The sequence below is a fragment of the Pipistrellus kuhlii genome, unplaced genomic scaffold (assembly GCF_014108245.1).
Source record: "Pipistrellus kuhlii isolate mPipKuh1 unplaced genomic scaffold, mPipKuh1.p scaffold_m20_p_5, whole genome shotgun sequence".
Taxonomy (NCBI): domain Eukaryota; kingdom Metazoa; phylum Chordata; class Mammalia; order Chiroptera; family Vespertilionidae; genus Pipistrellus; species Pipistrellus kuhlii.
This window is the reverse complement of record NW_023425551.1, coordinates 7,871,931-7,886,900: the sequence shown is the minus strand read 5'-3', so window position 1 is coordinate 7,886,900 and position 14,970 is coordinate 7,871,931. Positions and strand designations below refer to the sequence as shown.

The window sequence follows — 14,970 nt, the reverse complement described above, 5'->3', positions numbered from 1 at the left end:
CCTATTGTTCATAAAACAATTAGGGAAATAAGTGGTGTGGTATCAACTGGAAGGACAATGAGATTGAAGGGAAAAGAGAAACAGAATGTGTCTTAATATTGGCTGCTGTAATAGTAAAAGGGCTTTGTAAATACTGTCTGCATTGAAACAAACAAATTATGAGATTTATTTTAAAAACAATGAAACAATGGATGTCAACAAAGATTGAGCACAAGCTCATTCTACTTGTTTAGATAAGCTAAAGAGATACCATCTGATTTTAATAATTAGGGATTGTTATATCTGTGTTTCTCAATTTTTAGCAATGTATGAAGACATTTTTTATCATCTTTACTGAGGATGAAGGTGGTCAAGGCCAGGGATGCCACTTAACATCCTACAATTCATAGGACAGACCCCCTCCACCTAATAGAAAATTGTCTGGTCTGAAATATCAGTAGCACCATGGTTGAAAAACCCTGGGATAAATAAATTGAAGTATGCTCATATGTTGACTGTATCAATGTTAATATTCTCATATTGTACTATAGTTTTGTAATATGTTACTAGTGCAAAGGGTAAATGGGACCTCTCTGTGTTATTTCTTAAAACGACACATGAATCAACTATTATCTTGAAAGTTTAATTTTAATAAAGATACTAGGAATCAATTTTAACTAGGAAAAAACATCTATTGTGTTTTGCCTTAAGGAAATTTATCTTTTAAGTAGTAAAGAAATGTATGTGTATAGCAAAAAAAAATTTTTTTAAAATGTTGCTTTAAGAAATAAAAACATCTATTACACCTCGACATTGGTGCTACAAGAATTTGATTTCCAGATAACACAGCCTCCCTTATGATAGCCTGGTGAGGGTTACTAATGGTTTCCTCTTTAGCAACATTACTTATCCCAGCTCAATAGCAACATACAAGTGACGGGAGAAGATGGGGTGCAGAGAATCAGACTTCACCTGGCTCCTTGGCTGTTTTTGGTTGTCCGTGTGGTAAGCCCCAGGTCTACCCAGAATTCAGTGGAAGTATAAGGAGCCATACATTTAAATGGAAATGAGCACTTTCCAGCCACGTCTCTCAGGTATTTGTTTTTGAATTCAGAAAGCCTGGGCCTCACAGGGGAGCCAGTTAGCAATGCAGACCCACTGAAACATGTCCCATAATGAACCCAGATTTCCAAACTCTCCTACTGATTCTGTGGCTCAGAGGCGTGGCCCCCAAATCTGCATTTTTAGCGAATGCCCCTGGTGCACCAGGTTTTCAGGAACACTGCTGTAGGGGTCACTGGGTGCTGGGCTGGCTCTGAACTGCCCAAGAAGTGACCGGGGTCCTCAAGTGGAGCGATAGACTTTAGTCATCTTTCCCAAGGGCCATTAAAGGGTTTTCTTCTAGCGCCAGAGTGTATAAAGGCAATGGAAGGAAACCTGGCTGAGAACTGAATTCACGCATCAGGAATGGACGGGATGTGGCTGCTGAGCTGCGGAGAGGAGAAGAAACCTGGCGGTCGCTGCACTGCGCAGAGGAGACCGCAGCCAGGTGGTCCCAGCCTGAGGGAAAATAACGGGGTGCGTATGGAGGGGGATGGTGAGGGGAGCTGGACCTCCCTGCACTGTGGATGGGAACAGCATGAGAAGGGCATGTGACTTCACCTTTTAACCCTTAGGGAACACAGACTGCACTATCCAGGAAAAAATAATGTATAAGCAAGGTATAAACATTGTCCAGTCTCAGTTCCTTGAAACTGTCATTTTTGCCACCACCCTGAGCACAGGGTCCATTGTATTCCTGACTACGCCATAGCAACTTTCCCCACCTCTTTTCCACCCTTGCCTGCCCTTCTCAGCCTGTTTCTTGGCTAAGACTTTGGTTTATCTCAGTAATATTACTGACTAGATGCCCGCTGCACAAAGATTCGTGCAAGAGGCCTTCCTTCCCCTGGCTGCTGGCACCGGCTTTCCTCTGGCATCTGGGACCCAGGCCTTTGCTCTGGCCACCGCCTTCCATCTTTGTTCTGGCAGGAGCCTTCAGTCTTCACTCTGGCCAGAGCCTTCAGTCTTCTCTGCTCTGGCTGGAGTGTGGCTCCTATAGCTCCCTCCGCCCCTATCCTCCCTCTCATAGCGGGTGTCCCGCCCTGCCCAGCCACTCTGTGCCTGTGTATGCAAATTAACCCGCCATCTTTAGTGGGTTAATTTGCATACCTATTCCTGATTGGCTGGTGGATGTTGCAGAGGTATGGCCAATTTTCATATTTCTGTTTTATTAATGTAGATTATTCACTTCAGCTGCTTGGTCTCTGGTCCTCTCAAGTACATACTCTTCCCATATCAGCATTTCTCCCAGAACCTCCAAGACCAGTTTGACCTGGATGAAAATGCCCTGCCCACCAAGAAGTCCCCATCAGCTGGTCACACCATTGTGCTGGTGATGTTAACTATAAAACCACTGGGGAAGCACGTGGCTAGCAGTGGCCATAACAGCTTTTCTCATCTGCTTCTTCCTTTGCCTGTACTAATTTGGTCTTATCTGTTTGGATATTCCATACTTGTCCTTTGTCACACTGGACACAGTCCCCATTGACCCTTATCTTGCAGGCCTAGTTAAAGAATGACAAGCAGGTCTTTCCTCATAATTCAATCAATTGTTAACAGTTGCAGGAGTGTAGCATTTGAAGTATAACATGTGACTGTCCTGTGCCTCCCAAGTAGTCATGCCTGCCTTGGGTTAGGGTGGGGTAATCTTCAAAAAGACTACCATCTTGGGGAACAGAAACTGAAGGAACTGTGTTTTTTGCTCAGTGCCTTTGGCACAAGGGATTTTGTGGTTCTAGTTTGGAGACTGCACAAATCTTCCTAGTTTTAGGCTGAACAAAGAGTCCCCTAGTGGTGAAAGCCCTTTCCTCTGGTGGTTTCTTATCTTTCACTATCAATTGCCTGTCCTTACTGGTCTCTAATGATAAAGCATTGCCTCTGTCTCATAGTTGAAATGGAAACACCCAGATCGCAGAGATTAGCACACAGTTTCATTGCCATCTTCCTACACCAACCAGGGCACTCCACAGTAGGAGGGGAGTCCTACCCGTATGCCCAGGAAGGTTAATTCCCTACCAGGTGTCTTCTCAGGGCAGCCCTGATTCAGCTTACCTTGTAGTGGAAGAGAAACAGCCCACAGAACAGGCTGTACAGATCTGCCGTGAGCAGCGAGAGGTTGACCGAAGTGGCGCTGGTTTTCTTTATGACGATCGGCATGAAGCTGTAGAGGCCAAACATGCAGGCGCTGAAGCCGACGTAGAGCAGGCCTGGGGGAGAGAAAGACAGGCAGCACTCAGCCCCCTCCCCAGCCGCTTGGCGCCCACCGTGGGCGAGAGGAGGGAACCCGCACACCACTGATCCTTCCCAAAGGGAGTTGTCTTTCACTCCGTTTACTGGTGTTTCGGATTGGTGAATACACAGCTAAAACATGCGAAGTAAGAAAAGACACTTTCTGCTTCCCACTACGTAGCTGATATTTTGCACCTTTTAGTAAGGACTGATACCATCAGAACACGGGGTCAAGGCTTCTGGATTCTATTCTCAGTTGTGTGGTTCTTAACTTCTATCTGTCTCTGTTAAAACTCTGTCATCTTCTAGTTTTTTTTTTTGTTGTTGTTGTTGTTTGTTTTTGTTTTTTCAAATAGGAACAAAACTGCTTGGTATCATGCATTATCCACAATGACAAATAATGACATCGTCCTTAACGTTGAAGGGCTTACCTGTCAGAGATTGGGATCTAAGTCAGAGAACTGAAATGGAATCCTAACTGCATGATCCTCGGAAGACAAGGTCATTGCTCTTAGCACAGATAACCTTCCAGATTTGTGAGTCCTGCCCAGTCACATCGCCAGCACCCAGAGACCTATTTCTTCATCACCTTTCCCAGCATGCCGTGGGCCCTCACATGTAAGTACTGTTTTATACATAAATAGGTAAATGCGTTGCAAACCATCAAAGAACTAAGTTGTCTAACAGAGAAAGACAAAGCATGCCCTCAAAATGCTATATGGTCATCCAGTCTCTCATCCTCTAAATCAATCTTTCTCTCTCTCTCTAACTAGATACACAACTGTTAATACTAATTCCATAAGCACACAATTTTGTTGGGTCTCAAGCAGAAGTTTATAACTAAATCTAGAGTTTGGTGGGGTTTTTTTGTGTGTAGATGTTTATACCACATAAATGTAGAAAAATAATTCTCATTTCTCTACATTGAAAGAATAAGGCATAGAATAAGCATAAGTAATACAAGCCAGTGGACTTTGTAATACAGTAAAAGTAACCAGCTTTTTCCAAGGAACCCTTACTCTGTAACGTCTGTGGTTGGGCCTTGGGCAGATGGCCTCCTTGAATCCTGGGCACTTTGGGGGATTTGACTATGAAAACCAGTGACTTCCCCAAAGAGAAGTTTGTTTTTCCCTATGAAAAATGCAGGGCATCCCCCAAAATGTACATACACTTTAACAGCTGAGCGCTCAATTCTAAAAATGAATTGTGTTTTAATAAGCACTGCCTTTATAATTATTTAAAGTGTGTGTAGACATTTTTGGGGACACTCTATATTTAAGGACACAAATAATCATGCTACACATTTCTGAGCCTACATTGAAGGAAAGCCACATCAAACCTATATACAAAGGTAGTCTGAACAATAAGCAAACTCAGTGCAACAGCCCCCTCTAGTGTGGCCGGAGTGCCCCGGGAGGACAGGGGATCACCCTTCCCTATTCGGTCAAGGGCAAGTCCTCTGGGCTATTCTGTCATTGCACTAACGGAGAACGGCTTTCCAGTCTCAGCAGAAATCTTCATTGCCTAAAAGAGGTCAATTTTCTTGTGCTTGGGTTTCATGCGACCTATTATTCACCTGCCTTTTAAGCAAGTTACTAAAAACTCAACACTGAAGAACCTCCGATCAATCCATGAGGAGACAAAAATTAATTCCATATCCCTTTAAGGAATCTGAGGCTAAGGGTGAGATCTAGCCTAAATCTATTCACTGGAAATAATCAAACTTAACTTGAACAGAGTCCAGCCCGCCTGCCCCCCCCCCCCACCACCTCCTGACACACACACACACACACACACACACACACACACACACACACTTTTTAAGGCTAGAAAGTTTCCGAATCCTACTCTTCCACTACATTACCTAGCACACCATGGATGCTCACAAGTTGGCTCTGACGTTTTCCATTCACTCAGTTATTCAACCATTTCTTCATGAAATGCCTGGTATGCCCTGGGCGCTGTTGGGGGCGAGCAGTGAAATGGAAACGGGGTAGACAAGAGGCCTCAAGTTGTTGCTAGGGCCAAGAAGAAAGAAAGGGGCTCCTTCCAGGGCATGCCAGGGGCTTGCCTTGGGCGGGGTGATGAGGGAAGGCTGCTCTGTGGAGGTGGCATTCACCTTGATGGCTGGAGGATTGAAAGAGCTGCCAGGGGAGGAACCAGGGGAGGAGGGTTCTAGGCAGGGAGCTCTGCAAAGGAAAACACCCTCAGAAGGGCCAGGGCCAGATGTGTTCCAGCAGCTGTCAGAGGACAGATGTCTGAGCAGAAGGAACAGAATAGGTAGTGATAAGAGCTGAGGTCAGAAAATCAGGCAAGGGATGAATTCTGCCGGGCCTTGTACATCTTGGAAAGAAATCTTATTCTCATTGTAATAAGAAGCCTTTAGGAGTTGGTAGCAAGTGGCTGATCTCGGATCTAAACTTTTAGAAGGTGACTGGCTACTGTGCAGAGAAGGGATTGGAAGGAGGAAAGCATACGAGGAGACCAGCAAGGAGCGTAGTGTCAGAGTCCAAGCAGGAGATGCTGGTGGCTTTGCTGGGAATGGTTGTGGAGATGAGGGGAAGTGGCAGGTCTGTGAAGACTCAGCAAGTCCTGGTGATAAACTGGATGTCGGTATCGAGGGGAAGGAGGGGCCTCAAGGATACCCTTGGGTTCCAGCAAATTTATAAACTGGGTGAATTGTGATGCCGTTTACTGAGATGAAGAGAAATGAGGGATTGCCAGGTTTTCAGGGAAAATGGAAAGTTCCATTTGGAACGTGTTAAGTTGTAAATGCTTATGCATCCTCCTAGAGGATTTGTGCAGTAGGAAGCGACATTGTAATTGGCAGGCTCAGAGGCGAGGTGTGACTTTACAAGCATACTTGGTGAGCCAAGGAGTGTAGGAAACCAGACACACAGTAGAGCTTACCCTATTCATCAGCTTTAAGATTCTAAATGTAGTTTTAAAAATACATTTTATTGATTTTTTTACAGAAAGGAAGGGAGAGGGATAGAGAGCTAGAAATATTGATGAGAGAGAAACATCGACCAGCTGCCTCCTGCATATCCCCTACTGGGGATGTGCCCATAACCAATGTACATGCCCTTGACTGGAATCAAACCTGGGACCTTTCAGTCCGCAGACCAATGGTCTATCCACTGAGCCAAACCGGTTTCGGCTAAATGTATTTTTAAAGACTGTAGAAATTATATGAAGGGGAATGGGTGTGGGATGTATGCGCCATCACACTCACTCACTTTGCTAGTGTTTTCGTGTGTGAATATCCTGTTTCATGAGCAAAGCATACACTGAGTGGCCTGATTATTCTGATCTCTGAATGCATAATAATCTGGCCACTCTGTGTGTGTGTGTGTGTGTGTGTGTGTGTGTGTGTGTGTGTGTATTTTAGAGGCCCAGTGCATGAATCCATGCATGGGTGGGGTCTGGCCAGCCTGGTCAGGGGGAGGGGACATGGCCGTTGGCTGGCCTGCCTGCCTGCTGGTCGAACTCCTGGGGACAATTTGCATATTAGCCTTTTATTACATAGGATATACATTGAGTGGCCAGATTATTATGTGTTCAGAGATCGTAATAATCTAGCCACTCAGTATAGCTAGCACAGTGAACACGGGACTGAATGGCAGGACTGCTGCAGTGTGCTGATTTGCTGTTCTTAGACGGACATTAGCTTGTTAGTGGACATTAGCAATGCATCTAAAGGCCCAACTTGCTGTCCAGGCAGGGTTTTCAAAAAATCGATCAACTTGATGGAATAAATGAACTGCTTTGACTTTTGACTGACAACTACATAATAGCTGCAATAACACATTTATAGACAGGGTATGTGTACAACCATTTCTTAATTGAAATGTTTTCTTTCTCACTGAAAATAGCATTCATTCACACTTGTCCTCATGCACCAAGAGGCTTAAGCTAAAGAGACTGGAAAAGAATACTGTCAGCTGACACTAATTGAGGGCTTGCTAGGTGTCACGTACTTTAAATACGTCAATCAATTAATCCGCACAACAGTATAACACCATGACTAGTGTTACTCTCCTTATACAGATAAGAAAATGAGCTTATAGAGTGTATCAGTCAAGAACCACAGCCCATACCAGGTTCAATAGAGGAAATTTAGTATGGGACACAGTTACAAAGGCATTTGAATGGATGAGCAGGGAAACGGGAATGGTGAGGCCATGCAGAGACTAGCATTAGCAGTTAGCAACAGCCTGGAACTAGAATGATCCAGTGAGGAGTCCCAGCAGCTGCTGTGCCATCTCCCGGCTCCCCCGAAAGTAAGTGCCACACCAAGCCTGAAGTCTCCTGCCACCTCTTGTCATTCATTCATTCTCTTACTTAGTAAATATTCATTCACTGAATATGTGCCTAGAATGGAGCTACAGTAGGTCAAGACGAGGTAAGAAGGACATAAGTGACCTTGAGGAAAAAAACAAAAAACAAAAAAATCAAACCCTCAAACCCAACTCCATCATCACTTCAGAAGAAAAGGGCGAATATTTGATTGCCTTTCTAGACCGTTGTGGCCTCATTTCCCATCAGGAATTAAACAAACGGCTCCGTAATGCGTTCCTTTTACACGGCCCTTCATCATTTCCAACTGCAGGGACTGACGTTTCAATGGTGATGCGAGAGCTCAGAACAAAACTGCCTTTCGATGGCACATTTAACTAACACCGAGTCATAACAGAACCTCGGTAGATGAGCACATGCAGTCCACATAATCAGAGGAGAGATTATTTTTTAATTATTACTAGGACTATTAATATAAAATAAATTCGCACTCACAGACCACTGCAGGGAAGCGTCCCCAAGCAGAAATAGTTTGTTTCCTGGCACTGAGAGTCACAAAGGCAAACACGTGTGTAACCTGCCTCTGGTTTCCTGGCCCAGGGGCCCTCCCCACCCCGCCCCCACCTCCTCCTCTCTATTGATTTCCATTTCATTGGGACATTCTACAGCAAAACTCAAGAGAAAGCAAGTGGCAGGACTCTGTGACAGCCACAAGGGCTGGGCAGCCCTGGAAGTCACTAGAACTAATCCTCAGGGAGAGTCCTGCATTATTCTGTAGCTTGCAGTGCATTTTCGGAGGGAGTTTTCTGAGCAGCAGGTGGCTTTGAATGCTCTGGGGTCACAGGTAGGTAAAGTAGTGTGATGAAGTTTATGCCCCTGCTGACCTAGCTCAGGAAGCAGAATTGGACTGAAGCTGTTAATTCCATCAAAGCTCATCAAGTGGCTCAAGCAGCCAGCTCCCGTGTGGGGGACCGGGTGTATTTTCACCCCCATTTACATGCACTGCGCGTACAATGTCCAAGCGCCTCATTGCTAGTATTCATGCATCTTCGTATAGACACTGAGGGCATAGCTAGGGGCCTAAGGTTATAAAATGGTAGTCCCTGCTAGAGCTTTCTGTGTGTTAGTTACAGCATCGTTTAGGATCTCAAGCCTTTGTCTTAATTTTTGTTGTTGTTTTAAGAGAAAACTGATCTTAGAAAGAAGTGCAATCTGAGATGCCCCTGGTTGACTAACCAGCTCAAGCTGTCTCTGGTATTGTTCACCAACTCCGCTGGAGGTCCATCAGCCATTCCTCATAGGCAAGATGCTCCCTTCTGAAAGGTTTTCATGGGCACAGAATGTCCATGACATTGTTTTTCTCTTATGCCTTTTTGTCAAGTTCCATTTTCTCCCCTTTCCCGGAGTGCCGCTTTTAATGACCACCTTGGTGCTGCGTTGCTTGGCTAGAGCATACTGTTTGTCACTTATGTCCCACCACTGCCTCGGGCAATCTTTCTTTCCGGCTGGTCTTTCACCTAATGACATACTTCTGTGTCTCCACTTATGGCATCCTGATGAGGATAATGGGCCAAGGCTTAATTAGGAGACATTATAATCGTACAGTGCAGTCTCTTGTAGTGCACAAGCATTCCTAAAATGACAAGGGGACTTCGTTTTCTTTTGTCTCGCATTCTAGATCGTTTCATTGTTCTCGCTCCAGGCCCACCCACCTCTGCAAAGGTATGTCTCAGGTTCCCTGAAACAAGCACCATCTTAGGCGAACAAGCCCCTTACCTATTTGCCAGTCCCAGGGCACCTTCAGCAGCTCCTTGTGCTCCATGATGGCTCTGCAAACGGAGAGGAAGTGGACATGAGCAAGCTTAGGAAGCATCCTACTTCTCTTCACGCACCAGCTTTGTACAAATCACGCAGCAACCAACTGAATGTCAAAACGACCTCTGGGCCATGCAGAGGCCAGTCTAATTAGACAGACTGGGGTTTATCTCGAAGCATCTCATCGGGGGTGGCCAGCAGGGGTGAACGGGCCAGTGGGCACGGTGGAGCCCAAGCCTCCCACTGACCTGCACACCCAAGCAGTCTGCCTCTGGCCCGCGTTCGTTCTTGCTTAGATGCTTCCTGAGAAGGGAACGGTGAGGTTCGGCAAATGTCTGTGCTTGCAGGTGAAATTAATTTTCTGACTGAGCATTTTTGGGGGGTGGGGGGGATTCTCAGACTTTCATGTACAAAAAAAAAAGCTTCCTGGGCCTCCTTCCTAGCGATTCTGAGTCCACAGATCTGGGCGGGGACCGTGGATGGCATGTCTGAGGGGTTCTCGCATGGTACCAGAGCAGCACACTGAGAACCACCGCTCTATAAGAGGATCAGAGGTGAGGGTGGCACCATGCCACCAGTGCTGTTTGGTTTTGGTGGGTCCTTGATGCATCCCATTTGCCAAACCCACCCACAGGCCAGCACTTCCATGATTTTTGTAGCAGTGTCTCTGAAGGGCTCCATCGGCGCTAATGGGGACCGCTAGTGAAGCCAATGAGCTCTGGATGTAGGAATATATTTGTTGGATTCAAGAATAATAACCCATAAAATGAGCCATCCATCTATAAAATGTTGGTTCTGAACAGTCGAACTAGGCCATTTCTTTTCCTCTCACACACCTAAAGCGCCAAAGTGAGGAGCTTTAAAATGCCATCGTGCTTTCAAAATGAACCAACAGTAAATCCTCGGAGAGTCTTCCCGTCTCAGTGCCTAGTGTACTACGGAGCTTTTCACTTCTATCTGAGGGTACTGACATTGGGAGGATTCTTGGAAACAGCCTATTTGCAAAATATTTACGGCGATGCTAAAATATCTCCCATAAATAATCTCAGGAACAGAACCAATACAATTGCAAAGCACTCGCTTTGTAGAAAATGATTTGGTGAGATCAGAATTGCCTGCTTTGTAAAAACAGATTTGATGAAATTAGACAAGAGGCCATAAGTTTATTCATCTCTTATGTGAAACTCAAATAGGTGGCCTTTCATGATGAAAAATTACACTTTGTTTGACACTTATTCTCACAGCAATTTTTGAGGCACAAACCAGTGATGACTTATATGTCCCCGCACCAGAATTAGTGAACATTTGGTGTTTTGACTTTTTGAGAATGTCTGTGTTACATCTTTACCTATTTTTAACAATTTATTTTTATTCTTCCCCGCCCCCCCTTTTTTCCCATTGACCCTCTCCACCCCATCCCCAAGTCCTCCTCCCCACCAGGCCTTCTCTGCACTATTCTCTTTTTCCATGGGGCATGCATGTATGCATATAAGTTCTTTGGTTATTTAAGGGAAATGGAAACACAACATTTCATGCAAATCCATGGGCAATAGATGAGCACACTGATAAAAGAGCAAAGTTAAATGGCAAGATTTCTGGTGGCAGTCGCCACTAGTGAACAGAATGTCCCCTTCTGGAGGTGCACCAGATCATGGCATTGACACTTCATTTTTCTATTTCTCTACGTAACAACCCACAGGCTAGCTTGGGAGAATCAGTGTACATCCCATGGTTTCTTGTCAATCATCTTCAAAGCCCATTAAATGTTTTTCTAATAATTTACAATAAACTTACTTAGTTTGGAAGAAATTTACTAATAAAGATGTTGAGTTTTCAGATTTCATGTGGGGAATGGTGCCAGGTTCCCAGCTTTGATTTTTATAAAATAAACTTACCAACCCTACGCCAAAGTAAAAAAATTTCAAACACATGCCAACAGAGTCTCTACTGTCTGAGTTTCTTGTTATTTTTACTCACAATTGAATTCCACTGAAAAATGCCCCGAAGAGTCCAATCATGCCCAGGAATTCCACTCGGCTCAGGGTTCGGATGATGTACTCTTCCCAGACGTTAGAGATACCATAGAGTGTGGCTCCTGCTAAGACCAGAAGGTCCCCTACCAACTTATTTTCCCCTAGGGACAACAACAACAAAAAACAGAGAGAGCTTCATTAAAAATTCTTAACAAGAATTTAGTACCAGCAAAATTCTATTCTGACATTTTTAAAGAAGTTCTATAACCTATCACCCGAGTTTTAGTGAAGTTTGTTTATGGGTGGTCAGATATGCTTCCCTTACTCACTCAAGAAATGCATGAAGCATTTCTCCTATGTGCCACTGTTCTAGGCATGGGCAACCAAGCATGAGTAAGACACAGACCATGGGAAGACCAGGTTCCTTTTCTTCCACCCAACAATGAACATCCCATGGCTTGCCTTGGCCTCACCCCCTGAGGCAGGTAACCTGGTGAACGCACAGACACTCACCTGCTCCCTGATGCCTTCCCACAAGCACGTCCGCTCCCACCATGCAGCCCATCCCCAGGATGCAGACCACGATGCCGATGAAATGCACAGCCTTGTACCGGATCAGCAGAAAGAACCAGGAGAGTAAAATCACCACCGGGATCACAAAGCAGTCCAGGAGCTGTTGGCAAGGAAGACAAGGACCGCAGGAGGTCAGGGGGAAACTTTTTACGTAGTGCAGAACCATAACTTAGCTCTGTAGACCGGCCAAGTCCCATGAGTCTGCGGTTCTGTGTAGAGCCAGAACTAATGCAGTTAAAACAGACTCAGAAACAAACTCAAATGAGTTTTACTTAGACAACCTCAAGAGGAAAAGGGGAGAAGGCAAATTGGTAAGACAGGCTGGTGGGAAAGACTCTCCGGATCCCTCAGTGCCTAGACCCCAGAGGAACACCTGTATACGCTGAGCTATTTCACATGGTCCTTCCACTTTAGGAATAGATCTGGGAATGGGAGGTAAGGGGGCAGAAGTCTTACATTGTTTTATAAATTATTAGAATTTACACAAAAGTTGAACTTAATTTCTCCCAGACAACTGTCTTCCCACAGCCAGTAAAAGTTACTCTCATCTGTCCTTGAAATTTCACTCTTCAAAAGAAAATTACTGTAAATATAAATACAAATATGAATCTCAGAAGTTTACACATAACTTTAAAATGCTGTTATAAAAAAGAGTAATAAAAGCTAGAAGTTTGAACAGAGTGTAGAAAAAAATAACTGATTTCATTTCTTATATATTTTGCACAAATAGTGAGATTCCGAAAGCCCCGAGAGTTGGTGAAGAATCCACTCTGACATGCAGTGAGGTAACATGGTGAAATGAAAATTTCAGGCCGGGGGCCAGAAATCTGAATTTGAGCGCTAAGTCCTTGCTTATAGCGACATGACTTTGGGAAAATCACAAATTCAGGAAACATCAATTTCCTGATAGTAGAAGATGATGACTCCTACTGACTTTCCCCAAAGATCATTGTGAAGCTCAGAAACAATACATGTGAAAGCATTTTGTAAATTGCTTGGGCCTCCATGCCAATCTACAATCCTGTTTACCAACACATACGCTGGGCTCCATGTACTGTTGTTTCTCTCACACTGTGGTAAGCTGCAGTGGCCTTTGACACTCCATGCAAAGTAGGGTCTCCACGAGACAAACTCATCTCCCACTGGACTTCAAGTCCATATACCAAATGAGAAGCTGGCGATCCTGTCCCAGTGCTCAGCACAGCTTCTCCACTAGAATCCTCAGTAAGTGGTCCTACCTTCCAGAAACCAGATTCAGAACAGTGACCTCTAATACTCCTCCATTATATATCCTATTGACCACTGACTTCTGCCAATTCCGTCTTTTAAACATCTTTCAAATCTACTCATGCCATCCTCCCTCACTTCCACCACCTAGACTGAGATAGTGTCAATTGCAGTAATACTAAATATTGAATTATTGGCATAACGCCTGCCTTCCTCACATGTCCTGAGGTCCAGGGGAACAAGAATATATTCCTGTTACTCAAAACCCTATTGGGGAAATACAGTATCCAATAATAGTTATTGAACAAATACATGTATGAATTTATAATGACCAGAAACATCAAAATAGAGTCTCCAAGATTCATTTAAGGCTGAAAAATATATGTTCACCCCCCCTGTTCTATGGTTTCACTTTCCCCAGTTTTAATTACTGTTGTAGTAAAATACAAAAATGCTTTAAAAATGCCAAAAACCGTTAGGAAGCTTTTACAGTGTTTGAGTTAACTTTATTTGAAACCTAAAGTGTGATATTAAGAACACATTCCCCACTAACCTGAAGCATGTGTATCCTAGAGATAAGGATTTGAACTGACTCAGAGTAACTTGCAAGATAGCCATTTGTGTAAGGATGTCCTCTCCCTAACCTCCCCCTGTTTGAGATTAACATGTGTGCATTGACATAATTCACTGATAGCCACCTGAACTGCTGCAGGTACGGAGTAGGCTTTACAAATAAATCCTGGTCAGCTTACGACACTCGCCTATTGAGACAGCCACAAAGGCATGTCCTTCTGTCAGTCCAGCAAGCTCCACATTCCTCTTTCCTGCCAGATGACAGAAGAATGGCTAGTAACTCCCCATTGAGACAGGACTGAGCTCTCGGGTGAGGAACACCAGCCCCCTGCATCCAGACTAGACCAGCCCAGCTGCAGGACCCCAGAGGACACCACCAGGATCCCCAATTAAGTTTGTACCCGCAGCAATAGCAACTTGTGTGGGTAATAAAATGCTGTGTGATTTGCAACTGCATATGATTCATGTGGTATAATTAAATTCCTCCGGCAGCTAATTGAATTATTTTGCCTACGCTTAAAATTTAAAGTAAAGCTTCTGGTCTTTTTGGTCTGAAGCCTGCCCTTGGTCCTGCTGGCATAGAGTAGCCTCTTCACTAGCAACTACTTGAATGTCCCAACTGCTGCACGGTTAAAGTTTATCAAGAGGGACACCTTAGATAAACGCCCCAGATCCTTTCCTGGGATCGACTTGGGACAGTTACCCATGGTCAACCACAGTCTGAAAATATTACATGGAAAATTCCAGAAATAAACAATCCATAAGTTTTAAGTTGCACATCATTCTGAATAGCACGATGCAATCTCATGCTATCCCATTCCATCCTGGCCAGGGCATGAATCACCCCAGAGTATCACACTATATATGATACCCACCTGCTAGTCACTTAGTAGCCATCTCAGTTATCAGATTGACTATCACAGTATCACAGTGCTTGTGTTCAAATAATTCTTATTTTACTTATCCTGTATAATAAAAGGCTAATATGCCAATCAACCAAATGGTGGAATGACTGATCACTATGATACGCACTGACCACCAGGGGCCAGGCTCTCAACCAGGGGGCAGACACCTCCGTGGCAGTGCTAAGGATGAGTGGGCCTAAGCCGTCAGTCACACATCCCCCAAGGGCTCCCAGACTGAGAGAGGGTGCAGGATGGGCTGAGGGACACCCACCCCCAATACATGCACTGGGCCCCTA

General features: G+C 44.6%; 1 protein-coding gene and 1 long non-coding RNA gene across 2 annotated transcripts in view; one reads left to right on the top strand and one right to left on the bottom strand.

Moving 5' to 3' along the window:
- Positions 1–14,970, bottom strand: part of SLC35F1 (solute carrier family 35 member F1) — a 263,938-nt gene that overhangs the window by 22,039 nt on the left and 226,929 nt on the right. The window contains exons 4-7 of the mRNA XM_036414764.2: positions 11,910–12,069; positions 11,401–11,557; positions 9,385–9,437; positions 3,133–3,287 (exon numbers count right to left, since the gene is read on the bottom strand). Coding sequence (XP_036270657.1) covers positions 3,133–3,287; positions 9,385–9,437; positions 11,401–11,557; positions 11,910–12,069 — 525 coding nt within the window. The remainder of the gene's footprint in view (positions 1–3,132; positions 3,288–9,384; positions 9,438–11,400; positions 11,558–11,909; positions 12,070–14,970) is intronic.
- On the top strand, positions 1,307–14,180 carry LOC123651365. The gene is made up of 3 exons (XR_006740022.1): positions 1,307–1,319; positions 2,605–2,607; positions 14,085–14,180. It is a non-coding gene; the product is annotated as an uncharacterized LOC123651365 (long non-coding RNA).